At 45.5% G+C, this 25,636-nt stretch overlaps 1 protein-coding gene across 3 annotated transcripts in view; it reads right to left on the reverse strand.

Annotated features, from left to right (window-relative positions):
* Positions 1-25,392, reverse strand: part of RAD54L (RAD54 like) — a 28,598-nt gene extending 3,206 nt beyond the window's left edge. Inside the window, exons 1-17 of one of the 3 annotated variants that reach the window (XM_060623991.3) lie at positions 24,583-25,392; positions 24,391-24,477; positions 23,021-23,140; positions 17,391-17,451; positions 16,535-16,670; positions 16,012-16,081; positions 15,624-15,912; positions 15,295-15,419; positions 9,590-9,740; positions 6,290-6,416; positions 5,009-5,083; positions 4,747-4,877; positions 4,103-4,213; positions 3,828-3,951; positions 3,393-3,471; positions 2,909-3,088; positions 4-167 (exon numbers count right to left, since the gene is read on the reverse strand). In XM_060623991.3, coding sequence (XP_060479974.1) covers positions 4-167; positions 2,909-3,088; positions 3,393-3,471; positions 3,828-3,951; positions 4,103-4,213; positions 4,747-4,877; positions 5,009-5,083; positions 6,290-6,416; positions 9,590-9,740; positions 15,295-15,419; positions 15,624-15,912; positions 16,012-16,081; positions 16,535-16,670; positions 17,391-17,451; positions 23,021-23,140; positions 24,391-24,477; positions 24,583-24,585 — 2,033 coding nt within the window. In that variant the 5' untranslated portion in view covers positions 24,586-25,392. Of the gene's footprint in view, positions 1-3; positions 168-2,908; positions 3,089-3,392; positions 3,472-3,827; positions 3,952-4,102; positions 4,214-4,746; positions 4,878-5,008; positions 5,084-6,289; positions 6,417-9,589; positions 9,741-15,294; positions 15,420-15,623; positions 15,913-16,011; positions 16,082-16,534; positions 16,671-17,390; positions 17,452-23,020; positions 23,141-24,390; positions 24,478-24,582 lie in introns of those variants that run through there. The other 2 variants (XM_060623992.3, XM_060623993.3) reach the window with 2 other exon arrangements.
* Between the last annotated feature and the right edge of the window lie 244 nt (positions 25,393-25,636).

Below are 25,636 nucleotides of genomic sequence, written 5' to 3' on the forward strand. Positions count from 1 at the left end.
CACCTGTCATGTGTGTCACTGAGGCTAGTCTCATCCAGGGTAAACAGCTCCTTCAACTCGCCGAGAGAGAAGTGCCGCTCCACATCCTGTTCCTCATCCACCACACAGCTGCTCAGTGCCTTCTTGTGGCTCTGGCGCTGAAAGATCTTCTCCTCAATGGTTCCTGCCTGGGGTGGGGGTGCCCAAGGATGTACAGCTAAGTCATTCCCAAACATAGGGGGCAGGAATACCCAGGGGTTGAAACTATAGCCACCCAAGAGAAGGGGAAATGAATGAGAAGTAAAAGTCCTATAGCAACACATCTGCTCAGCTGAGCCCATTTTCCCAATCTGTCTCTTGGGAACATGACTTGTAGCCACTGCTCACCCAGGATATTTTCTGTACGAATGGAGGGTTTCATGTCTTGGCTAAATTCTTTCAGAGTGAGCTGAGGTTTGCAGCAGCTTCACCAGACCTCCACACCAAGCCCAGGCCTCTCACACTCAACAAATATCATTTGGGTATCCTATGCCTGGCTCTGTGCCAACACTAGGATACAAAGAAGAATTAAATATGATCCTTATTCCTGAACTCCTAGGCTTCTGGGAGAGACACATAAACTAATTGGCACAATAACAGAAACCTGCATAGGATTCCCAAGGGCCCACAAGAGGGGTAGTAGAGGGGGAAAGTGATGAAAAGCTTGAAGTAAAGATGATCCTTGAGTTGAATCATAAAAAATGAATAGATGGTTTACAAGGGAAGAGATAGGGAAAGCTCGTAGGCCCCACATAGGACAAAGGCATAAGCCTGGCCTACTGGAGGACTGAGGAGTTGAGCCTGTCTTGAGGATGGTGGGAGTATAGTAAGAGCTGGGACTGAGTAAGTCAGCAGAGGCCATACCAGAGAAATATGGATGCCAGGCTGAAAGAGCTTGGCCTTATCCTGCAAGTGATGAAAAGCAAAATCAGGATTTTTGCAAAGTTCATTCTGAAAGCAATATGTGAAGAACAGGTTAAGACCAAAGGTAAAGCATTAGGAAGCTGCTGCAGTATCCAAGTGAAAGAGAACTGTGACTTTAGCACAGGGTAAAGAGGAAGGTTAGATAAGGAAATTGCCAGAAGACAAATAGTGATTTGTTGTTAGGAGACAGGGAATGGTCCAGTAGGATGATACCCAGATTTGGGTTGGTTGTATAATGGAGCCATTAAATGACAAAATTCGGAAAGGAAATGAATTTAGTCACCTTGCATCTAAAGTGTTCATGAGACATACAAGTGGAAATGTACAATAGGTGATGGAAATATGGGTCTAAAACTCAGGTAAGAGATCTTGGCTAAACATTTAGAGATTTGTCAATATAATGAGTGTAGGTAATCACAGAGATAGGAAAACCAGAGTGGAATTTCCAAAGAGAATAGAATTTTAAAGACTAGTAGTCAACAGTGTCAGATACACAGAGGAAAAATCAAGAGTTTCTTGTTCTGGCAATTAGGAAGCCAATATTACATTCAAAAGCAAGTTCAAAAGCAGTCTGAAGAGTGAATAGAAGATGAGGAAGTGAAGTTAATCTGTAGGCTTTGGAAAAATGTGACGGTGAACGCATGGAAAGTAACCCAAGGTAGTGGCTACAGTAGGACAGAGAGTTAAATGGTGAGAGCTACCTCAGCATGTTTATAGACTTAGGTAAATAAGAGAGACCTTAATCAACTAAGAAAGAAGGAAAACAATCCAGGGCAGAGCTGGAATGATGAAGCTCAAAGAAGGAAATTATCTTCCTCTGAGATGGGAAGGGAAGAGCAGGTCTAGAGATACACAAAAGACAGGTAAGAGAACTCAAGCCTGGTAGCCTACATTTTTTTCTGTGAAGCAGAAGACAAGGTCTCTGCAAAAAGAATGAGAGACAGGGTTAGGTAAGAAACTTGAGGGAAGTGGTGAAGGCTTGAAGTGGCTGTTGAAAGAAACGAGATACAGCCCAGCCCAAAATGGAATATGTGAATTTGTGGTAGTGCTAATCTACACCCGCAAATTTTATCTGGTGCAGAACTTGAGAACAGTTGTAGTGATCCAACTGGAGTATTACAGAAAGAGTGATTGAAAGGATGCACAGTAGGAATCAGGCCAAACAAAGAGAAGTGAAGCCAGACTGGGGGAAAGGTGAGGTACTAGGGACATTTAGGCTAAAGCAGATATAGGAGATATGAGAAAACTGGAAGGACAGGAAGTTGAGAATAGAATGATAGTTTTGGGTACTGTGTATAGTTTTGGTATTACTAAAGTTCCAGAGTGTGGCCTTGGGAGTAACTAAATGGGAAGGAGTTGAACTGGTCATTAGAGATGAGGTCAAGGAAACATGGAAGCCGGAGTGCTAGATAACTGCATAGTCCTTGAAGTCAAGATGATAACTGAATTTGGGGAAGAAATGAAGGACTAGACTAGGCTGGTATCCAAAGTCATCAATGAATTAGGAAACTAGCATAGGGTAGATAACAGTGACAAGGAAGAAAAGAGAGTAGTCAAGTCAGAGAACATGAGCTTTAAAAGAGAACTACAGTCTGTATGATTGATCACTGAGAACTTGGGAGAATGCCAATACTACTTCTTAGTCCCAGGGGACACATGGAGTATGAGAAGATTACAAGTCAAGTGCACAGTAGAAATCAAGGTATGAGGGAAAGCAGGTGTCCTGTGAAGAGATGAGGCCACAGGGCAGTTTGTCAACCACTGAACAGGTATCAGGAGGCACAGGTTTTGAAGGAATGGGGTGGAGAGAGGGAGAAAGAACAGAAAAATACAGGGGTCTGGCTAAGCCCATAGATTGGCCACTGCTAGAGGCAGAGGCAAAACAGGTACTGAGAAAAAACCCAAGATGGTCCTAAAGGTCTTTTTCATGACCCACCCCTACTCTGACCACTGTCACCATCCTTACAGACAGCAGGCGATAGATGTAGCAGGTCTTCTTTTGACCATCACGCCAGACCCGGGCCATGGCTTGTTCATCATTAGCCGGGTTCCAGTCAGGGTCAAACATGACCAGTCGGTTTGCTCCAATGAGATTGAGGCCACAACCCCCAGCTTTGCTGCTCAGCATGAAGACAAAGTCAGGGCTCTGGAAAGAAAGGAAGCAGGAGAAAAGAACCTCTTGCAGCCTGAACTGGAATCCTATTCAGTCCAGCCAACAGTTCTCTCTCTCATACATCTGTACTCTTATGCTGTGAGGACCACCAATTTGCCTACCAATTTCCCAGTCCCACCATCACCAACCAGGCTAACTCCACCACACCCACCAAGGGCGGAGGGAGACAGAGAGAGAGAGAGAGACCCTAAAGCAGAGCACCCATCTAGTTTCTCTATCAACCAGTGATTCTGATGTTACTGCATTGGTAGTATGGAAACAGGGGCTGTACATTTACCAATGGATTGTTGAAGCGCTCTACAATCTTGGCTCGCTTCTTAATGGACATTGTGCCATCCAAGCGGACATACAAGTACCTGAAGGGGAATTCAAACATCAAAACCCAAGAAGGAAGCAGAGGCTTGCTACTGAAGGACTTGAACTAACCAGGCTTGAGGCTACTCATGTAGAGCCTGAGGGCCTAAACTCCCAAAGGGAGAGGCAGGGGACTAAGGGCTAGGACTCTGTCCTCTGGAAGTACCTGAAGGGCCAGGGGCTATTCTGCTTGGAGATGGAGTCAGAATCATCACAGTAAAAGAACATATTTTCTGGGAAGTCCCCCCTGCACCCATTTCTTGCCCATATCCACCAATCAGAACACCTACCATCTACTCTTCCTAGGGGGATGGTAGGGGAGGCACTCCTTTGGCAAACTGATTTGACTCTTCCCTACCTTCGGGCCCGGCAGAGCTTCTCAAAGAGGTCCAATGTCTGAGTGTAATTGGACACCAGCACTACTTTGTCACTGCTGCGGCTTCGGGTCACTGCCAGAATGTAATCAAGGACCAGCATCTTACCTGGGGAAATCATCAACCATTAGCTCCCAACAGGCCATCCCCATGGCCCAGGATTCTTACTTTTGATATCATGCCTTGAGGCAAGGATACATCTAGCACAAAGAGACAATTTCCCACCTTTCCTCCCAGAGGAGCCCAAAGACTGGCTTACCTGATAGCTGGGGCTCTAGAGACTTGGAGCTATAACCAGGGGGGAATATTTCCAAGGCACCTTCAAAGCCACCCTCCTCTTCCACACACTTGTCATAGATTAGAGCTGGATCTGAAAACAACAACAAAAACAAAACCCAAAATGCCAGCTACAGTGCTTTCCAGTTTCCACTTCGATGCTCATTGGAATCTCCTCTAGAAGCCTACCCAGCAGACCTTCCTCAGCGCCAGACTTACCAGGTCCCAATTCCCAGTTTGCAGTCAGTTCCATCTAGGACCACCTTGCTTACTAGTGTGTTCTCCCAGCAAGAAGGGAACTATACCACAGAGGGCAAGATTTGTTATTTTTCCTCCTGTCCAACATTTTATATGCACAGGTGTGCGTGCATACTCCCATATACTCACAAGTCCCATATACTCCCAAGCATCAAGCATGGGCTGGGCAAAGGGTAAGCAAAATTTTCCAAAGCAAAGGGTCTGGTACGGAGTACAAAATGTAGGGTTCATGCCTTGGGGAGGGCTGGAATCACAGGTGGCCTTTATGAGGACTCTAGACAAGTTTTGGTCAAGGTGGCTGGACCTTACAGGAGCCTAGCCTTCCTTGCTTACTCTCTCAGGGGACCCCAGGACATGGACCCAACTCACGATTACAAAGCTTCTTTAGCAAGGTGATGGAAGAAAGGGAAGACACACTCATCTTGCCCTCACGCAACTCTTCTGCTGGCTTGGCCTGTCTCAGAAACTTCTTGTATAACTCAGTCTGAAGGGATGTCAGCCTGAAAAAAGGGTAGCTGGGTTAGTGGGAAAGGCTGGACGACACCTCTGCCCTAAGAATACTGTGAGAGCCCAGCCATGCCTCAAGGGCTGAGTTTTTACACACTCTACATCCCTCAGTTGAGTTCAGTACCTACAACAAACCACCTGCTCAATTTTCACAGGCAGATATTTAGAAAGGATATCAGAGGTCCTCCGTATCAGGCACCTGGGGAGAGAAGATAAAAAGGCAAGAGGCTGGTAAAAATGCCCTGCTAACTACTAGAATAAAAGCTACCACCCAAAGAACCCAAAAGACTGTCTCTTTTGTAGAATCAAATGTCAGAGACACATCAGCTCTATGGCAAAGAAATCTTTATCAGGGTCTCAGTCATGGGAACAGAGACTCTTTCGAACAGTCTAGCTTACAGTGACAACTCTTCCTCTTCAAAAGTTTAGCTAGTCTTCAAGAGAAGGCCAAGATCTCCCATTAAGCCTGGTGCTCAGACAGGAGAAGGAAGCTGCAAACCACCAAGTCCTTAGAAGAGTTTCTACTTGCACTTGCCCAAATACCACATGGCCCAAGGTTCAATGAAATTAAGCCCATACCTCCTGGCCGACCAGGAAGGACAGGGATCAGACACCTAAGGAGCAGCTCCTAAGAATATAGTGACTCTCCTTCCTGCCATCGAAAATTGGGAGGGAGAGAGGGCGGGACTCCAGGATATAAATCAAGTGTATTACCTACAACAGGGAATCTAGAATGTACTTGCCTTTTGGATTATGTGGACCCTATGGAAAAGCCCTCTTAGTCTGGGAGCCACACCCATCAGTCAGATCTATTTCTACCTGTCACAGAAGACTATGGGGTCTGAGAAGGGAAGCCTGGTGCTTTAGGTCTAAGACTGACTGACAGGAAGCTTCTGAAGTATTAACAATGCTCCAAGGGATATTCTGTTCAGGGAGACCAGCATGAGAGAAGAGCTTCCTCAGCAGGATGCTAAGCAGCCCAAAGCCAGACCACAGGGCCCAGGCCAGGAAGAAAGCAGGAACTTGGCTTGCAAGACCTCTCCATTTATTCAGTGGCTATAGTCAGGGCACAGATCCCACTCCCTTCCCAGCCTCATGGGCCAAAGCACCAAAGGATTGGACTTGGATAGTTTAGTAGGCAATTCTGATGACCTAACTTGGGGGAAAATCCTAAAGAAAGGTGCTGCTGGGGCACCTGGGTGGCTTAGTTGGTTAAGTGTCCAACTCTCGGTCTTGGCCCAGGTCATGATCTCATGGTTCATGAGTCTGAGCCCCGCGTTGGGCTCTGTGCTGACAGTGCAGAACCTGCCTGGGATTCTGTCTCTCCCTCTCTCTCTCTCAAAATAAACACTTTAAAAAAAAAAAAAAGTGCTGCTGCCTAGCCCAGCACCCACCCCGCCATTACCTATTCACAATGCTGGTGAGCTCCCGTAGCCGCTCTTCTCCTAGCTGCCTGTCAGCCTCACTGGCAGCTGCATCTCGACTCTTCAAAATTGGCAACTCAAAATGCTTCTTGAACTCATGGGCAGTTCCTAAGACAAGAGAGAACGGAAAAATAAAGTACTACATAAAAAAAAAAAAAAAAAAAAAAAAAAAAAAAAAAAAAGTGGGGGAGTCTCGCTCTTTTACATCCCACTTCTAGCCACTTGTTCTTTTTGCCATGTGTTCCCCTGCACCCCTCCTAGCCAGGCCTCACAAAATTGAAGAAATCAAGGACTTTTTGCTCACAGCCAAATGAAAGGATGCCAAATCTGCCAAGATCAAGAAACGTAAGGGCGCTTGGGTGGCTCAGTCATTAAGCACCTGACTTCAGCTCAGGTCATGATGTCACAGTTTGTGAGTTTGAGTTCTACATTAGGTGAACTCGAGTGCCACTTTGGGTGAGCTCAAACCCTGCTTCTCTCTCTCTCCCTCTCTGCCCCTCATGGGATTCTCTTTCTCAAGGGAAAAAAAAAAAAAAAAAAGGGTGCCTGGATGGCTCAGTTGGTTAAGCTTCCAACTTCAGCTCAGGTCATGATCTCATGGTTCAGGGGTTCAAGCCCTTCATGGGACTCTGTGTGGACAGCTCAGAGCCTGGAGCCTCCTTCAGAGTCCATGTCTCCCTCTTTGCCCCTCTGGCACTCTCTCAAAAATAAACAAAAAACAAAAAAAAATACTATATCAACTTCCTTCTTAAAAAAATTGAAAACATAAGGAAAACATAAGGATAATGTGAAGGTGAAAGTTTCATGCAGCTTGGTCATCACAAAAAAAAAAAAAAAAAAAAAAAAAAAAGGCAGAGAAACTGAAGCAATCCCTACCCCCCAGGTCTGGCAGTGAAGGAGCTGAAATGAACCTGGCACACTGATTAGACCTGTATTAAAATTTTTAATTAAAAAAAAAAAAACAAAACAAAAACAAAAACAGAATGATTATCCCACTGCCAATAATGACAGACTGCTTTGTTACAGACCACCTTCCTGCCAAGAACAAAGCTGAACAAATTATAGGCAATTTCTGTTTGAATGGATCAGAAAGCTAACCAAAGCAGTGGAGACTTGAAAGGCCAAATAGGTTAAAACTCAAATATATAACTAATTACATTATATATAAATGGACCAAATAATCCAATTAAAAGACCATACAATTGTCAGACCGGGCTTTTTTTTTTTTTTAAAGCCCATCTATATGCTGCTCATAAGAGATGAAGTAGCATGTATGATACATGCTACAATGCAGCTGAAATATTATACTAAGTAAAAGAAATCAACACAAAAGGTAACATATTGTAGAATTCCATTTATATGAACTGTCCAGAATAGACAAATTCATAGAGATAGAAAGACGATTGGTGGTTGCCAGAGTTTGAGGTTAAGGAGAGATAGGGAATACTTGTTTAATGGGTACAGAGTTTTCTTTTGGCCAGGAATAAAAAGGGCAGGTTATCTCACATATGAGATCTCTAAATGGCCAATAAACATATTAAAAGGTATTCAACTTTATTAAACATCAGGTAAACACAATAAGGTATCACTAAACACCCACTAGAATTACTAAAATTAAAAAAAAAATTGGGGGGGACCCCAAATCTTTAATTTTTCTCCTTGCCTGGTGCAAGGACTCGAGAGACACCTGAGCTTTACAAACAGGAGACAAACGTCAGCCGCCAGGGCCCTCACCGGGTTCAATGCAGGCACGAGGCCCCTCCCCTCAGAGTGCATCACAGACTGGCCCCCATGTGGCCCTGAAGTTCGGCTCATCAGTGCCCTGACAAGTCCATGGTGAGGGCAGGGAGGGCAGAAAAAATTTTTCTTAAGATAAATATTAGTCATGGTATAGAGTAGAGGTGAGCTAACTACAGCCATGGGTCAGCCACATGTTTCTGTAAATAAAGTTTTATTAGAACACAACCATGCCCATTCATTTATACTTTATGGCTGCTTTCATACTACAGTATGAATTGAGTAGTCGTAACAGAGACAGGCCTGCAAACCTAAAATACTACCTATCCCTTTAAGAAAAAATTTACTGACCCCTCATGTAGAGACACTAGAATTCTCATACACTTCTGGCACACTTCGGAAAGAAAGCCAGAGTATCTACTAGAGCTGAATACATGCATAACACATGAACTAAACACATGCATACCCCAGAAATTCCACTCATAGGACAGAGAATGCATATGTACACAACAGAAATGCATACTATGCTCAGGTAAAGACATGTACAAAAATGTTTACATCATTATTCAAAAGAATAAAAAACTGGAAACTCAACTGTCCAACAGAACAGATAAAGCCTGGTATAGTCATGAAAATGAAATACACAAACAAGAAAACAAACTACTGCACAACATGGATTGATCTCACAAACATAATGAACAAAAAGAAACTAGATGCCAAGGAAGACTGTATTATTCCATTTACAAAAGTTCAAAAATAGGACAAACCAATCTTGAGTCAGAAGAGATTTCTGGGGGAAAAGGTGAGAATAATGATTAGAAGGGGGTGCCGCTGAGATGGTGGCAGTAATTGATCTGATAGTGGTTACACAAATGTGTTCACATGAAAATTCTACTGCTTAGCTGGTTCTTGCCTAAAGCCATCTTCCTGAGCAACAGCAAGTTGAGGTGGCACTAAGACATCCTCCCATAGATATTTAAGCGCAAGAACTGTCCACCTGTGGTTTCCAGAGGCTGGGAGGTGAGGGAGGATGGGACATGGGGAGTTATTATTTAATGGGTAGAGTTTCAGTTCTGAAAGATGAAAAAAGTTCTGGAGATGGATGGTGGTGATATTTGCACAACAATGTAAGTATATTTCAGGACACTGAACTGTACACTAAAAAGTAGTTTAAAACAAAACAAAACAGCCCAAGACAGTCTGTTCTGAGGCCAAAGCTCTCATGAGGCAGCTACAATGCAATGAGCAAAAATGCCTAGGGGTAGTGTTTCCACCCCCAGCTCATAGTGACACCATACTGTGCACAGCCCCTGCTACCTCTGTACTGGAAAAATGGCTACAGTGGTCCTTGCTGAGCTGTTCAGCAGAACCACGGTCTCCCAATGGCTTTGCTACTCCCTGACAAGAGAAGCCTTCCTACAAGAGTGACTAGTGACCCACATGTTATAACTAGCATTCTCTCCTTTCTCCCTTCAGCTAGAGTTATACTCCCAAGGCCAAGGCAAGGCTCCTCTCCAATGTAGCAGACAAGGCTGGAATCTTACCTAGAATGCCCGAATTAACAAAATGTACCAAGCTGAAATACTCAAGGAGATCATTCTGGATGGGGGTCCCAGAGATAAGCACCCGCCGGCTGGTGTTCAAGCTGTCCAGGGCCTGGTAAGTCTGATTCTCAGAGTTCTTAAGTCTGTGTCCCTGCAAGGAAATTAATTCTCATTTAGGCCTGGGCATGATAAGGCATCCCTAATGATAGCAAAGTCTTGTGTAGACAGGAAAAGAGGAAAGAGGAATCAAACATTACAGGTTCTGGGGCCTTAGGAACTGGGCAGGGCACAGCAAGAATGAGAACCTACCTGCTTGCTTACGGAGAAATGTCATGTTCAAGAGATAGACCTTCAGTTTCCAGACCACTCGTGTTACATCCATCCATAAAAGAACTATTCCCTGGATTATTACCTCACCTCCTTTTCCCTGCCCTAACCTCCAGAGCCCTAGCAGCCTGCCTATCCTCTTCAGAGACATTCAGCCACATTAGTGACCCATGCTTTCAGGGAATCCTCCCTTCCCACTAGCCAAACCAACCCAGAACACCTCCTGAGCCAGATGCTTTCTGGATTGGTTTACAGGCCATGTGTGGGTTGTCAGAGTCCAAGTCCCTCTGGACTTGGCCCAGGCTCCTCCTTCCCGCTCCCTGCAGAATCCTAAGAGCCTCTCTTCCTCCCTTTGTATCTCGTCCCCAATTCGTCACCCATCCTTCATACACACCCTGTTACTTCTCTCTTTTAAGCCCTTTTCAAGGAAGTGGTAAAGGACCCTATCATCTTCCCTCTTTCCCCAAGAACCACATGGGCAAGATCAAGCCTGCGCCTGTTCTATCCACAGTCCCCATTTCAGCCCCAAATGCAACCACCAATGAAAGAATGGACAAACAAGTCAGCATGCTCCCTCTGGATAGCCTTGTACGATGAAATTAAACACAGACCTTCTACTGACCCTCCTGTGTCTAGGATCAAGTCCAAGCTCATTAGTTTAGCACTTCTCAGTAAGACCCCAGCTAACTTCTGTGACAAGTCTTCACAGCTCGTCTTAGTCCAGGAAGCCATAACTCCTCCTCACTCCTAATGTTGGAGTTCCTTAGGTCTCTTTGCCCATGCCATTCCTCTGCCCAGAATTCTCTCCCACAGGCAAATTCCTCAATGTCACCTCCGATGCAAAGCCCTCCTCACTGACCCCAAGCTGTTGGTGTCTCCCACTTCCATGCTCCTATGGCACTCTGTACATAATAGCTGTTTACTAAATCTTTTCTAAGTGCCAGGCACTGGACTAATAAGCAGCACTTCCTGTATATTCTCTTCTATAATCCAGATAACAATTAGATGAGTGGGAATTGTAATACCTATTTTAGAGAAAATGAAGTTCAGAAAGGTGAACACACCAAAATCCCACACTGGTAAAAAGTAGCAGAACTAGGGGGTGCCTGGGTGGCTCAGTCGGTGGAGTGTCTGACTTCGGCTCAGGTCATGATCTCGCGTTCATAAGTTCGAGCCCCACGTCGGGCTCTGTGCTGGCAGCTCGGAGCCTGCAGCCTGCTTCGGATTCTGTGCCCCCTCCCTCTCTGCCCCACCCCTGCTTGTGCTCTCTGTCTTTCAAAAATGAATAAACATAAAAAAAAATTTTTTTAAGGAAGTAGCAGAACTAGGATTTGAACTCAGGTCTGTGTGATTCCAAAATCTGGGCACTGTACTACTCTGCCTCTCGTCTACTGCTACACAGAGTACTAATCATACTCTACTGTATGTACTCAATCTCCTCACCTAGACAGGAACTTCTTAAAACAGAGACCATGTCAGATTTGCCTTTATATAACTTGGTGTACATGACAGAGTCCCCCACAGAGAACTGCTCAGTAAATGTTTGTTAAATGAAAGAATAACCAACGTTGCTATTAAAGAAGAATTAGACATAGAATTTTAATCTTTAAAAACGACTGGATGGGGGCGCCTGGGTGGCTTAGTCGGTTAAGCGGCCGACTTCGGCTCAGGTCATGATCTCGCGGTCCGTGAGTTCGAGCCCCGCGTCGGGCTCTGTGCTGACAGCTCAGAGCCTGGAGCCTGTTTCGGATTCTGTGTCTCCCTCTCTCTGACCCTCCCCCATTCATGCTCCGTCTCTCTCTCTATCTCAAAAATAAAAATAAACATTAAAAAAAAAAAAAATGACTGGATGTTGTATACCTAAGACTAATACAATGTCATGTCAATTACATTTCAATTAAAATAATTTTTAAGACATCCAAAACAAAAAAATAAAAAATGATTAGAGGCTCCAAGCACTAGTCCTGAAAACAGAAGGCTGAGACTTTGGAGTCAAAGAGGGAAATAAAACTTGAAGCTTGTGAGGAAATTCCCCAAAAGACCCCAGGGAAGGGCACCTGGGTGGCTCAGTCAGTTAAACGTTCAACTTTGGCTTATGTCATGATCTTGCAGTTCTTGGGTTCAAGCCCCACGTAGGGCTCTGTGCTGACAGCTCAGAGCCTGGAGCCTGCGTTGGATTCTTGTCTCCCTCTCTCTCTGCCCTTCTCCTGCTTGTGCTCTGTCTCTCTCTCTCTCAAAAATAAACATTAAAAAAAAAATTTTTTAACAAACAGAAAAACCCAAAAAATACCCTAGGGAAATAGGGGTCAACAATTGGGTCCCTCTAAACTGAAGCTCCCTGAGGGCAGATATCAATGGGATTCCCAGGGCCTGATGCATGACAGGCACTTAATAAATAATCCAACAAATGAACTGGGCTGACACACTATCCCTGTGGGTCTCTGTGGAAGTGAAAGCCAATACCAGCTCCCTATGGGAACACCCCAGCTCCAGACCCAGCTCCTCCCACCATCACCCACAGATTTAAAACCCAAACTCTCTGGGTTGCCTGGCTGGCTCAGTCAGAAGAGTATGCTACTCTTGATCTCAGAGTCCTCAGTTTGAGCTCCTGTGTTAGAGATTGCTTAAAAATAAAATTTTAAAAAAATAATAAAAATAAGACCCAAACTCTGGCATCTCAGCAAATCAAATATTTGGCCAGATGAAAAGCTGTCAGAGCTCTTATTAATAAGCTGCTGCTGAATTTCTATTCTGGCAGAGTTCTCCGTTTATCCTTTTTAAAGACAAAAGGGCCAGTCTTTCCATACCTAAGCCAAGCTTCCTATACCACGTTTTGGATTATATCCAAGGCAGTAAGGGATAAGAGCCCGGTCTTAAAACCCCAGGCCTGAATTCAAGTCCCAGCTCACTAGGTCCTCACAGGGGAAACCCTAGGCAAGTCACTGCACTCCTAACCTCCAAAACGGAGATGACAATGATGTCAATCCCTCACCTATTCATACACTTTCCAAAATGCTTCCATAGATCTCTCTTGATCAGGATCGTGTCCCTTTCAGGTATACCCTGTGCCATCCACTGTACAGAAGTCACTGAGTCTCTGAGCAGTCTCTTCTGCATTGTGCTTACAAGTGGCAACACCAAGGCTGACCCCATGTCTTCTGACTTGCCCTGCCTAGCTCAGGTTACTGTGAGGGATCAAAGATTTTGTACACAGAGTTATTACGCAGCACTTCTGTGTTCCAGAAAGACCCATCAGCTAGAAGGAAGTTGTGGGTATGAACAGGACAAACTCCTCCTAGAGTAGGCAGTCTTCCAGGACTGGCTTCCTCAGGTCTCTGACAATTGACAAACTGCTGACAAATAAAAGGTAGATGAGTAAAAAGGCAGGCCAGGATGCTAAGTGTGACAAGCAGCAGCCTGGTCCCTTCTGCCCTGCAGAGTCAGCTCAGAAAACAAGAGAGAATGAGAAAGAAAAGAAACACTACAGAGCAGAATAAAATCCAGATGGGCTAGGACCCTGAGCTTCATAGGGTTTATCACACATATACCCTACTTCAACCTCCTATATCCTTTACTCTTACAAGAACAGCCCATCAAGGTATCAGAAGTTGGCACACTTGCCCAACAATGACTAACTCTTTATTAAGGAAAAAGCCTAATTGGGAAAGAGCTTATAAGTAGCAAGCATGGCATCCCAAAAGTAAGCCTTTCTTCTCTGTCCTGTCCCAAAAGTCCCTCGGATACTGAGCTAATAACCTACAATTCCCAGAGCACAGTCAAGCTTCCCAATCAGTTGACAAATGGGGGCCAAGTCTTTCAGCCACATCTCCACTAAAGACCCAGGGGTGTGCAAGGTGGCCTTAATTCTTCCCAAGAGGTACAAATAATGGTAGCAGCCTCAGGGTAGCCAAGCACCCTGAAAACCTGGAAAATTCATATTTTATTTATTTTGAGAGAGACCTTGAAAGCGCGAGCAGGGGGGAGGGGCAGAGAGAGGGAGAGAGAGAATCTTAAGCAGGCTCTGCACTGTCAGCGCAGAGCCCAACGTGGGGCTCAAACCCACAAACCATGAGATCATGACCTGAGCGGAAACCAAGAGTTGGACTCTTAACTGAATGAGCTACCCAGGTGCCCCTGGAAAATTCTTTATACTGGGAAGCTCCCACCACCCTCATTCCTTTCTAAGTAGTAGCATCATTACCACCATTCATGCATAGTGGTGGAAAAGGCTAGTAAGTAACTACTGCCATATTTCCCTCTGTCCCAGCGAGTCAATACGGACTGGTGTAAGGTGTATGGACTGTCCACACTGGACTTTCCTACCTCTGTGCTTCTGTTCATATGCATTCCCCCAGCCTAGAATAAAAAACAGAGTTCTAGGGGCGCCTGGGTGGCGCAGTCGGTTAAGCGTCCGACTTCAGCCAGGTCACGATCTCGCGGTCCGTGAGTTCGAGCCCCGCGTCAGGCTCTGGGCTGATGGCTCGGAGCCTGGAGCCTGTTTCCGATTCTGTGTCTCCCTCTCTCTCTGCCCCTCCCCCGTTCATGCTCTGTCTCTCTCTGTCCCAAAAATAAAAAAAAAAAAAAAAAAAAAAAAAAAACAGAGTTCTATGACCTTTACCAAAGTCTTAGGACATACCAGGCACTTGGTAAGAGCTTTCCCTCATTTACCTCATTTAACCCTCACAATAACCCATGAAACAAATATTATAAGCCCATTTTACTGACGTGAAAATAGAGGCTCGGGTGGTTAAGTAACTTGTCCGACGTCATTTTACTGGTAAGCAGAAGAGCTAGAATTTGAAAACAAGTCTGACTCTTGGGGTGCCTGGATGGCTCAGCCGGTTAAGTGTCTGACTTTGGCTCAGGTCATGATCTCACAGCTTGTGGGCTGGAGCCCCACATCAGGCTCTGTGCTGACCCCTCAGAGTCTGGAGCCCACTTCAGATTCTGTGTCTCCCTCTCTCTCTCTGCCCCTCCCCCACTCACACTCCATGTCTCTCTCTCTCTCAAAAATAAATATTAAAAAACAAACAAACAAACAAACAAAACTAGTCTGACTCCAGAACCTGTTCCCTTAAACACTTACAGTCTGTCTCCACCTATCCAAATCCCTCTCATCCTTCAAAGTCCTTCTTCAGTCTAAGAATACTGACTGGAAGCAATCAAACAGCCCACAGTACCTCACCCTCCTCAAGTTCCAAGCACTGCTTAATCCCTTTTGGCAGGCTGGTATCAAAGGCTCTCCCTCGCACTTGCGTCCTCTAAGGCAACAAGCTCTGTCCTTAATATTCCCTGGTGACTGGCACAGCCTTTGGATGGCAGTTATTAGGAGATTTCAACACTTCCTCCTACCACCCAGACTGCTGAGAGGCAAGTACCTCATCACAGATGACCAGTCCAACACTCCCTTTCTGGAGGATTCCAACATGAAGGCGGAATGTCTCATAGGAAATGATAAGGATGGGAGAAGGCACTCGGGCTCCACGCTGGTTCATGAATCCTTCTACAACAGAAAACAGGTCAAGGGAACAAATCTTAGAATACCTTAAACAAAAAAAGTTTCACGGTTCTTTAATTTAGCCTGAAACTACTTCAATTATTTTCCATGGAATTCTCTTCCACCCCCTCAGTGCCCTCAACCTGCTGGCCATCAGTGAGCATACACACAAGAAGCGAGCAAGCTCTATGGAAGAGTTAGGCTCCATACCCAGTTTTTGGTCTATCTCATCCTTAGAGCCTCCATCAATGGCCAGAGGTTGGATCCTCCCTGCAAGCCATTTCCCAACTTCATTGTACCAGTTCTTCACTAGGCTGGAGGGTGACACCACCACTGCCTTGTCAATTTCCGGTTTGCACTCTGGACTCTGGCGCAAAAGCGTCCACATCAACGTGATGCACTGCAGCGTCTTGCCCAGACCCATCTCATCAGCCATGATACAGCCGTGGCTGCCAGGGATGCGCCGACTGGTGACACACTCCCACAGAAACTTTACTCCCTGGGGAACAACAGCATTCAGGCCACTTTGATCCACACTGCTGCAGCCCCAGGGATGACAGCCTCCCATCCCATACCTCTTTACCCCAGCTCCCCTTACCTCTCTCTGATGGGGCCGTAAGACCTTACTGAGAATGGGATCAACAACCACATGGACAGGGAGTTTTTCCCTGAGAAAACACAGCAAAGAAAATATAGTGCTCAGACATGTGCAAGGCCACACCCTCAGGAAGTTGTGTCCTGCTGATCCAGAGGCCAGAGGCAGCTGCCTAAGAGAAGACCTTCTTAGCCTGATAATCAAACCATAGCAAAATTTTGCTCCAGGAGTTAGAAGGTGAGGAGAGGGCTCCCTGTGTCATCAATCCCTCCTGCTCCCTTGAGCAAGCTTGGCAGGAAGGGTGAGGAACCCCCACCAACTGGACATGCCCACAAGCTCTTCCCCACACACTCTCCTTCCCCACCTACCCACTCTCTAGATGATGCAGTGGTCATGACAGCACTCTGAAAGCATGCCAATCCCAAGGGGGGGAAAAAAAAAAGTCACACCAAAATTCCCTCTGCCCTCCCAGGTATGTGCACTTAACAGAAAACCAAACCTGTTCAAGAAATACCAATGCACATACTTGTCAAGCTTCAGCTGGTCGTGGGCGCTCAGAGGGGGAGGCTCATACAGAACCAAGGCACCTTCTTCCAAGGGGTCATGGAGGGCCCGGCGGACCCCAGCCCTTTTGAGGCCCAATGCACGAGAGCCCAGAGGACCTAGAAACCAACAATCTGTCACCTGGGGCTCTATATTGAGATCAGCACGCCTAGCTTAAATACTTATCTTTCATATGACCTTTAAGCTTGCATATGACCTTCTCTCTCCCAGAACCTCTCCAAACCCAGCGGGGCACCTCTACCTAACCATTATCCCAACCTGCTTCAGATCAGTTTTTCCCCATTTTGTTTCTTCCATTTAACTATAAACTTCTGGAGGGTTGGGTCTTGTTCATCTCAAGTCAATCCTAGAAAGGTGTGGAACCCAAAGGGCCTTTCAAGATGGAGGGCTCTTGAAAGTTGGCCTCCTCCCTCTCCAGTCCCAGTTTTAGCACAATAATATGCTCTACAAAGGTCAGGGAAAACGCTGTAGAACCCAGGTCTCAGACACAGCCAACCTCAGACACAAGATGTACTGAAATTACTCAGACTGAATGAAGCCTGGGCCCGTCAACCACCTGGGCCCACCAGGAGATTCCTGAGCACAGGCACATCCCCACCAAGGAGATGAGGGGCAGTCAGGTGTGGCAGCCCTTGCTCAAACTATCAAATACAGCCTTCATGCAAGCCTCTGTAGCCATTCCATACACAGACACCACTGGGCTGGCATCTTCAATTCCAAAGTAAGCATGTATTACAGAAGGAGAGGTTTTCCTCTATTCATTTCATCATACATTTGCACATGATTGATTCAAAAGATAGAAAAGTCTCTATTTTTACCTTGATAATTTGGAATGGGAATTTTAAAAGGTTTTGACAAAATGCTTCGAATAAAGGCTTCCTAAAAAGAAAAAGAAACAGGGATTCAGGACTGATTGGTGAGGTTTGGGGATAATATTTCTACAAATGCAGTCTAAAATTTAAAGATAATAAATACATTCAGAGTATTATATTTTGATTACATCTCACTCAGATGCATTTAGAACATAAGGAGGGGCATATTAGTTAAGCGTCTGACTTTTTTAATGCTTATTTATTTTGAGAGACAGTGCACATGGGGAAAGGGCAGAGAGAGAGACACAGAATCCAAAGCAGGCTCCAGGCTCTGAGTTGTCAGCAGAGAGCCTGATGCGGGCTGGAACTCAAGGACCAGGAGATCATGACCTAAGCTGAAGTCTGAAGCTTAACCAACTGAGCCACCTAGGCACCTGAGCACCTAAGCGTCCGACTCTGGATTTCGGCTCGTCATGATCTCATGGTCCATAAGACTGAGCTCCCCCACCCCACCCTACCCCTGGTCAGCACAGGGCCTGCTTGGGATTTTCTGTCTGTCTCTACCCAGATTACATGCATGTGTTCTCTCTCAAAATAAATAAAAACTTAAAAGAAAAAAAAAAAACATAAGGACATGTGTTCCTTATTAGGTTATTAGGTTTTATACAACAGCTTTCATCTTTGAGGCTTTACATAAGATTCCACAAATACTCAGGGAGAGGAAAGTGCCACTGGCAAGTAACCAACCTCAATCAACCACAAGGCTTAGACTCATCCGCTCATGAAAGGCCATGTCAGTGAGGACAATTAAATATTCCCTAGGGTGCAGCACCTTAAGGAGAAAATACCAGAGGGGTGCCTGGGTGGCTCAGTTGGTTAAGCATCCAACTCTTGGTTTAGGCTGAGGTGGTGATCTCACAGTTCATGAGTTCAAGACCCACGTCAGGCTGGGGCAGGAGAGAAGGTAGGGGAGTCCATAGCACCAGCCCCTGAGCCAACTCTGACAACTCCCATTAAAGTTCTGGGGTTGGTTGGTGGGTGTGGGTGTGTGTGTGTGTGTGTGTGTGTGTGTGTGTAACGTCCCTGAGCCCTCTGGGGAATTACAATGGCCTGTGAACCTCAACAAAACAAGAGCTAAAACCCAAGATAGCAAAGAGAAAAAACAGAACCCCTCACAGTAGTTTTAATGGGTAATACATTAGTGGAAAAAGAAATAATGAAAAATACTCCCCTCAAACAAAAAGGTTTAATAGGGAAAAAAGCACACCTGTCTTGCCCTGAAATTTTTTACCTTTTTATTCTGACCCACTGCTATACTGATCATAAATTTCTAGAAACTCAGTGTACTTTAAATAGGAAAAATGTAATGAACACATTTGACAATCTACTGGAAGATAGAAAAAGAATGTGGAGAACTGAACTTCATCACATTAAATAACATGACAAGGGAAGGTTGGAGGAAGGCCCAAATTCTCTGTTAATTGCATATTTCTTTGCAGCTGAATAAAATCTTTTATTGACTATAATAAGCATATTGACTATGCTTATTATAATTATGAATAGCAATGATAATGAGAAACATATATGAACAATGCTATCAAAAAGTTACTCTTCAAAGGAGAGGAAAAGAAAGGAGATGGACTCTACTTTCCTTTCTAATTTAGCTTCAATTCTAAAACTGAATTTTTTCAAAGATTTTTTAAAAATTATTTATTTTTTTTTACATTTATTTTTGAGAGCCAGAGTGCAAGCAGGGGAGGGGCAGAGAGAGAAGGAGAGACACAGAATCCAAAGCAGGCTCTAGGCTCTGAGCTGTCAGCACAGAACCTAATATGGGGCTTGAACCCACAAACTGCGAGATCATGACCTGAGTCGAAGTTGGATGCTTAACCAACTGAGCCACCCAGACTCCCCTAAGATTTTTTTTAAGTCCCACATTGGGTGAGCTCAAGCCCCGCTTCGGGTGAGCATGAGCCCCACTTTGGGTGAGCACAAGCCCTGCTTCTCTCCCTCTCTCTGCCCCTTGTGGGATTCTTTCTGCCCCTCACTCACTTGCACCTCCCCCTAAGAAGAAATGACATGACATGACATGACATGACATGAAATGAAATAAAAAAGATTTTTTAAAAGTAATCTCTACACTCAATGTCCCAATGTGGGGCATGAAACTACAACCCCAATATTAAGATTCTCACACTCCACTGACTGGGCCAGCCAGGCACCCCCAAAAAACTGAAATCTTCTTTTCAATATGTTCAATACAGAAGGCTAGATTTGAGGCTCAGGGTAGCCAAAAACTTATGCAGATTTGAAAAGCAAGACTTTTAATAAAACCCAGTAACCATAGAGTCCGCAGGGAGAACTGCAAGTTTGTACAACTAGCATGAGCATCCCTGGCCAAAAACACGAGGGCACAGCCTGTAAGACTTGCAATGCCCTGCTTCAGAAAATCTGGTCTGGTAAGACTGACAGAGGCAGGGGACAGAGCATGCTCTCACTTTGTTTAGTTACTGAAAATTCATACCATCCCTTCCTTCTGATAGAAGAGGAAGAGTATCCCTCCTTCCCACCAAGGTCAAAGCTTCCCTCTTCCAGAGAGATTCACTCAATCAGTTCTGCTAGATCTTTCCTGTATCTCAGCCTCTCCCTCTCTACTACCACTTTCCCACCAGCGTTCAAAACATGCTAAACTATCTTAAAAACAAAAATTCCTTTGACCTCTTATCTCCTCCCTTTCAAACTGCTACAAATTGTCTGCCTCCCTTTTCTAATCTTCCACTCTTCCTATCTTCTGCCATTTCTACTCCTCTGAAATGACTGGCCAAGATCACCAATGGCCTACATGACCTTAATTCCAGTGGACATGTCCCTATCCTTATGTTGGTAGAAGACAAAGCTGGCCACTCCTTCTTCTCAAATATTCTCTGCCTTTGAATTCCATGACACCACTCTCCTACTATTCTGACCTCTAGGTCAGGACCTAAAACCTCATGCTTAGCCCCCTAATGAGCTCTTCTTTCTCTGCTTAACCCCCTTAAAAGTCAGTGTTTCTCAGGGCTCAGGGTTTGTCTCTCAGCTCCTGAATGCACACTCACTGTGACACTCCAATACACTTTGGAGGTGTCAAATATCATCTCTATGCTAAAGATCCCAAATCTATTCCCAGTCCCCAGCTTCCTCTTAGGCTCCACACCTACCTATACTTGCAACTATCCCCAAACCTAGATATCCTATCAGACTTCAAAACACATCACATCTAAGTGCTCATCCCCAGGGCTGCACTGTAAGATTTTTCTGGGCCTGAGGCACTTTTGCCTTTAGAACACACCTAGAACACTCCCCACTCTCTTCACCTGGCTGACTCCTCATATCCTTGAGGACTCAACCTAATCGTCCTACCCCTCATATTCAAGTCTTCACCAACCTCCAGGTGGTTAGACGCCTGTTGTATACTCCCACTACACCTGCACTTATGTCATATGCTTACATAGGACAACTTGAATGAATCCTGAATGAAGAGTCCTATAGGAAGGGAAGGAAAAATAAGATTAAAACAGACAGGGAGGCAAACCATAAGAGACTCTTAAAACTAGAGAACTGAGGGTTGCTGGCTGGGTGCTGGGTGGGGGGATGGACTAAATGGGTGATGGGCATTAAAGAGGGCACTTTTTGGGACGAGCACTGGGTGTTGCATGTAAGTGATGAATCACTAAATTCTACTCCTGAAACCAATACTATACGTTAACTAACTTGAATCTAAATTTTAAAAAAATATTTTAAAATTTTTAAAAATTAAAAGAAAAAAAAAAAAGTCCCAGAGAACTACACACCATTTTTAACGGCTCAGTAAACCATTAAACAATGTATTATTTAGTGAATTATATACACATAACTATCACAAAAGCAAGGGATGATGAAGATAATTCAGGATAGGGGTTACCTCTCAGGATGGGAAAAGGGATTATGACTTTGATGTTTTAGTGCAGGATGGCGGGTTCACAGGTGTTTTTTATCTCACATGTTATATGCATATTCCTTTGTATTTATCAAGTATTACATAAAAATGTTTTAAAATGTTTGCTGAACGCACAAATAACTAATGTCCACTATATATTCCCATTTTTCCTCCAAAACGTCCCTGTAAAGGAAAAACACACTCCTGTATGTCTCCCCCATTCTACCACAGTACTTCACTTGACACCAGATGTGTTTTCTATATACAAGAAATTATTCAGCACCACCTGGGTGTCCTATAATTTAACTCATTTCTGACACTACCTACCTGGAGATAGCATCAGATCCCACATGTTAGGGCTCAGTCTCACAAGCCTGCCTCTCCCCACCACTTTAGACACCAATCTGAAACCCAGGTTGCTCCCTGTGCTTCTGACCAACAAGCTCTAGATCAGAGGGTCCCAGCCCCCTCCTGGGGTTTAATTCATTTTCTAGAGTGGCTCACAGAACTCAGGAACTAAGTTTACCCATTAGATTACCAGTTTATCACAAAGGCTATTAAAGGACATGAACAGGGGCGTCTGGGTGGCTCAGTTGGTTAAGCATCCAACTTCCGCTCAGGTCATGGTCTCATGGTTCAGTTCGTGAGTTTGAGCCCCGAGACGAGCTCTGTGCTGACAGCTCAGAGCCTGGAGCCTGCTTTGGATTCTGTGTCTCCCTCTCTCTCTCTGCCCCTCCACGGCTCGCGTGAGCACACTCTCTCAAAAATAAGCAAACATTAAAAAAAATGTTTTTAATAAAATAAAGGATATGAACAGCCAGAAGATATAGAGCAAGGTCTGGAAGGGTCCTGTGCACAGGAGCTTCTGTCCCTCTGGAGTTTGGGATGTGCCACTTCCTGGCACATGGATGAGTTCCTGTTCACCTATTCATAAGCTCTCCAAACCATGACCGTTTGGGGTTTTATGGAGGCTTCATTACATAGGCATGACTGATTAAACATTGGCCACTGGTGGGTTGGTTCCCCTAGCAAGCAGCCATCAAGGTTAGGCACTTTACAAATGAAATCTCATTAACATAAACTCAGGTGTAGCTGAAAGGGTTTTTTATGAATAATAAAAGACACCTTTATTACTTATTCACTTAAGAAATTCCAAACATTTTTGGAGGTCCAGGCCAGAGCTCAATACAACAGTCCTCAGAAAGTTTGGTGGAAAAAGCTTTGGTGAAACTAAGCAGCTCTGACTACTCTGCAATTGTAATTTGGGACACATTATTTAATCCCTCTGAGACTGTTTCCTCATCTTAAAAAATGAGTTACATGAGATAATGTCCAGAACCTGTCATAGTAAAGATTACATTTGATTTTACTATAGGAAACACGTGAAACCTGTAAGTTAGGCTGAGTGAGAGACTGAGCTGGCATGGGGATCGTGGTTCCAATACCCTGCCATGGCCTTCCCTTTCCTCAGGAATCTGAGCCACCTGAGATCTGGTGCCCAAATAGCTCTAAACAAGGGGAGATTCCAAGTCAGGAACATATCTCAGAAGGCAAGAGGCCAGGACTCTTCCAGACCCTCGAGGCTGTGGGTGGACCCACAGTAGAAGCCTCCCTAGACAAAGCAAGAAAGGTGCCCCCACAGGGCACACACATTTACCAGCAGGTAGCAATTCTGACTTACATGTTGACTACTGTCCAGACTGGGTGGTCGATTCGTTAGTTGAGTCAAAGGTTTCCGAAAAGGCGACAGGAAACACTCTTTGCTCTGGGTCCCACTGTTGGATTTCTGTTTCTTGGGAGTCTAGAAGAGTATTGGGAAAGGTGAAATCTGGAAGACCACAGAGTTTACCAAAATGACAACTACATTTAACACACTTATTAAATGCCAGGCACTGTGCTAAACTCTTTACATGTATTATCGTGTATCATCTTCACAGTAATCCTATGATAAATATTTATTATACTCATTTAGCAGGTGAGAAAACCTTAGGTTAATGAGGTTACAGAACTTGTCCAATCTGAAGAAGGGTACTGGATGAAGTGAATGAAGTGAGCCAGTCAGCCCACACCAAGGCAGTGAGGACACTAGCACTGAAAGCATTTTTTAGTAGCAACCAGCCGCAAACATTTATGACCCAGCCGCAACGAAGTGCCGCCCCAAATTCAAGTCTGAGACCCATGTGAGTAACAAGGGGCAGCCTTGTCCCTCACAGGTAGAGGAGCCTCCTACACACCAGCAATGGTGCAACTACAGAGCAAGACCCCATGGAACTATCAGGCAAGCCTGTAGCAGCTTGCCAAAAGTACTTGAACTTTCAATGATCCTACGAGACACACCTGAAACAAACACCGGGTCTCTTCCCCTCTCACATACAGCCCCTGCCCAAAATTGTCTTCTAGACCTTCCTTAGCTAATCCCTTCCTCCAAAGTTCCAGTGGCCAAGCCCTTCTTTAACTCCTCTCTATCTCTGAAATACATGCTACATTATCCTGTTGATTTTTATTTATATAGGTCCTGCCCACAGCCAACCCCAGAAAGCCTCAAAAGCAGGCAACAGAGCACAGGACCCAGATCAAAATCAAACTGTACTTGAGTATTAGGAGGGACCAGAAGGGCACCACTCCTCTGATCTAAGCCCAAGTGAGCTCAGGACCCTAAGGCAGGCCCTATAGTATTCTACTATTCTGTGATATTGGGCAGGGGACAAAGAGGAAAAAAAGCAGGCAGCTAGTTGCTATTGGGGAGCCATTTTTTCCCCCAAGGAAGCCAAAAGGCCCAACCCAAGCCCAACTCTTTGGCTTTGAAATATCCTTTTCTATCAGAAAAATTGAGGCTATGTTAGCTTTTAGTAAGCACCTTGAGAACAAAGATTTTATCTTGTTCAATGCCTCATGATGCAAAGTAAGCACTCATTAAAAGTTTACCAAAGAGGTTTCTGGAGGTGACCAGCTTCATTCCGTGTAACCCCAGAAACCAAGTCCAGGATTCCTTTCTGTCCAAAGAGTCCTGCATCCCACCTGTCCTATACCCCTGTGGGGTAGAGTACTCACCACTGTCCTAGGCTGCCAATCTTCCTCATCACCAGGTCTGCCTTCCGGTTTTCTCTTGGCCAACTGGCTAGGAGCTAAGCTCTTCCTCTGTAAGGGGAAAATGCAAACTGAGCATCTCCAGAGATCCTGCAGCCTGAGTCCACTAGACCCAGACACAAGGCTCCCCACAGTCTCCCTTATGCCCATACTTACCATCCTGGGCTCAGGATCATAAAATGTCAAGTACCCATCAGCCAAATATCAAAGGCACCCAACAGCTGAGAATGCAGAAGCAGGGCGGATTAAAGCGGGCTGCTGTATTATTGAAAGCATGAGCTAATTAAAGAGGGCGTGTGGATGGAGGGAATCCAGCCAGGGGCTGGAGTTTGAGCCCAAACTGTGAGAGTGTCGGTCGCCAGTTAGCCAAGGCGGGAGAGCAGGCCAAAGAGGAAGTATCCAAGGAAAGGTGAGCAAAAGTCTGGGATAGAGGGAGGAGGCAGATGGAGTGCCAGATTCGGCAGAGTTGGGATAATGGTCCAAGCGGACGTGATGGCAGGCAGTAGTTGAGGGGGAAAAGTAATCACAGGCCAGGGGAAAGGGGCTGGGGTGAAAAGCTGAGGCCTGGGGAGGGCTAGGCGCTCGAGTGCGGAGGGGTTTTTCCCAGGTCTGGAGCGCGGAAGCCAGGCCAGGACTAGGGGAGGTCGAGCAGGGGTCCAGGCAGAACAAGTAAAACACCCAGGCTTGGGAGGGGAATCCCAGGAAGAGCTGGAAAGAGCCGCAGAAGTAAATCCGGGCCCAGGAAGTCCGGCTTAACTTTCCTCTTCGCAAAGCGCGCGTTAACAGCCACCGGGACTCTCCGGACGCGCCAGGCCCAGTGAATCGAACCTCCCGCGGTGCTGCCGCCGCATCACCCATTGGCTGCGTTCGAGGAGTTCGGCGCTCGCGGCCCCAGGAAGGGGGTGGGCCTAGTGCTGTGGTCACCGATGGGCCGAGACTCCTCCGGAGAGCCGACTAAACCGACCTGCTAGGAGGTGGGACTTAGGGATGACGGGCGGGGCCAACAGTGAAGTGCGCAGTTGGGCGAGGTGGGCGGAGCAAGCGGGGCTTGCAGGCAAATAAAGTGACATTTGCATCAGACTGGACTGCGGAGGAGTTGCCCCCTGTCGGCAGAAGGCTGGGTATTATGAAAGACGGCACGTGTCTGCACTTCCCCTGTGCTGGACCTGGAGTTGTGGTCCAGGGTCGGAATCAGATCTCGCCCACTCTC

Source organism: Panthera onca, chromosome C1 (assembly GCF_046562875.1).
Source record: "Panthera onca isolate mPanOnc1 chromosome C1, mPanOnc1 haplotype 2, whole genome shotgun sequence".
NCBI lineage: Eukaryota > Metazoa > Chordata > Mammalia > Carnivora > Felidae > Panthera > Panthera onca.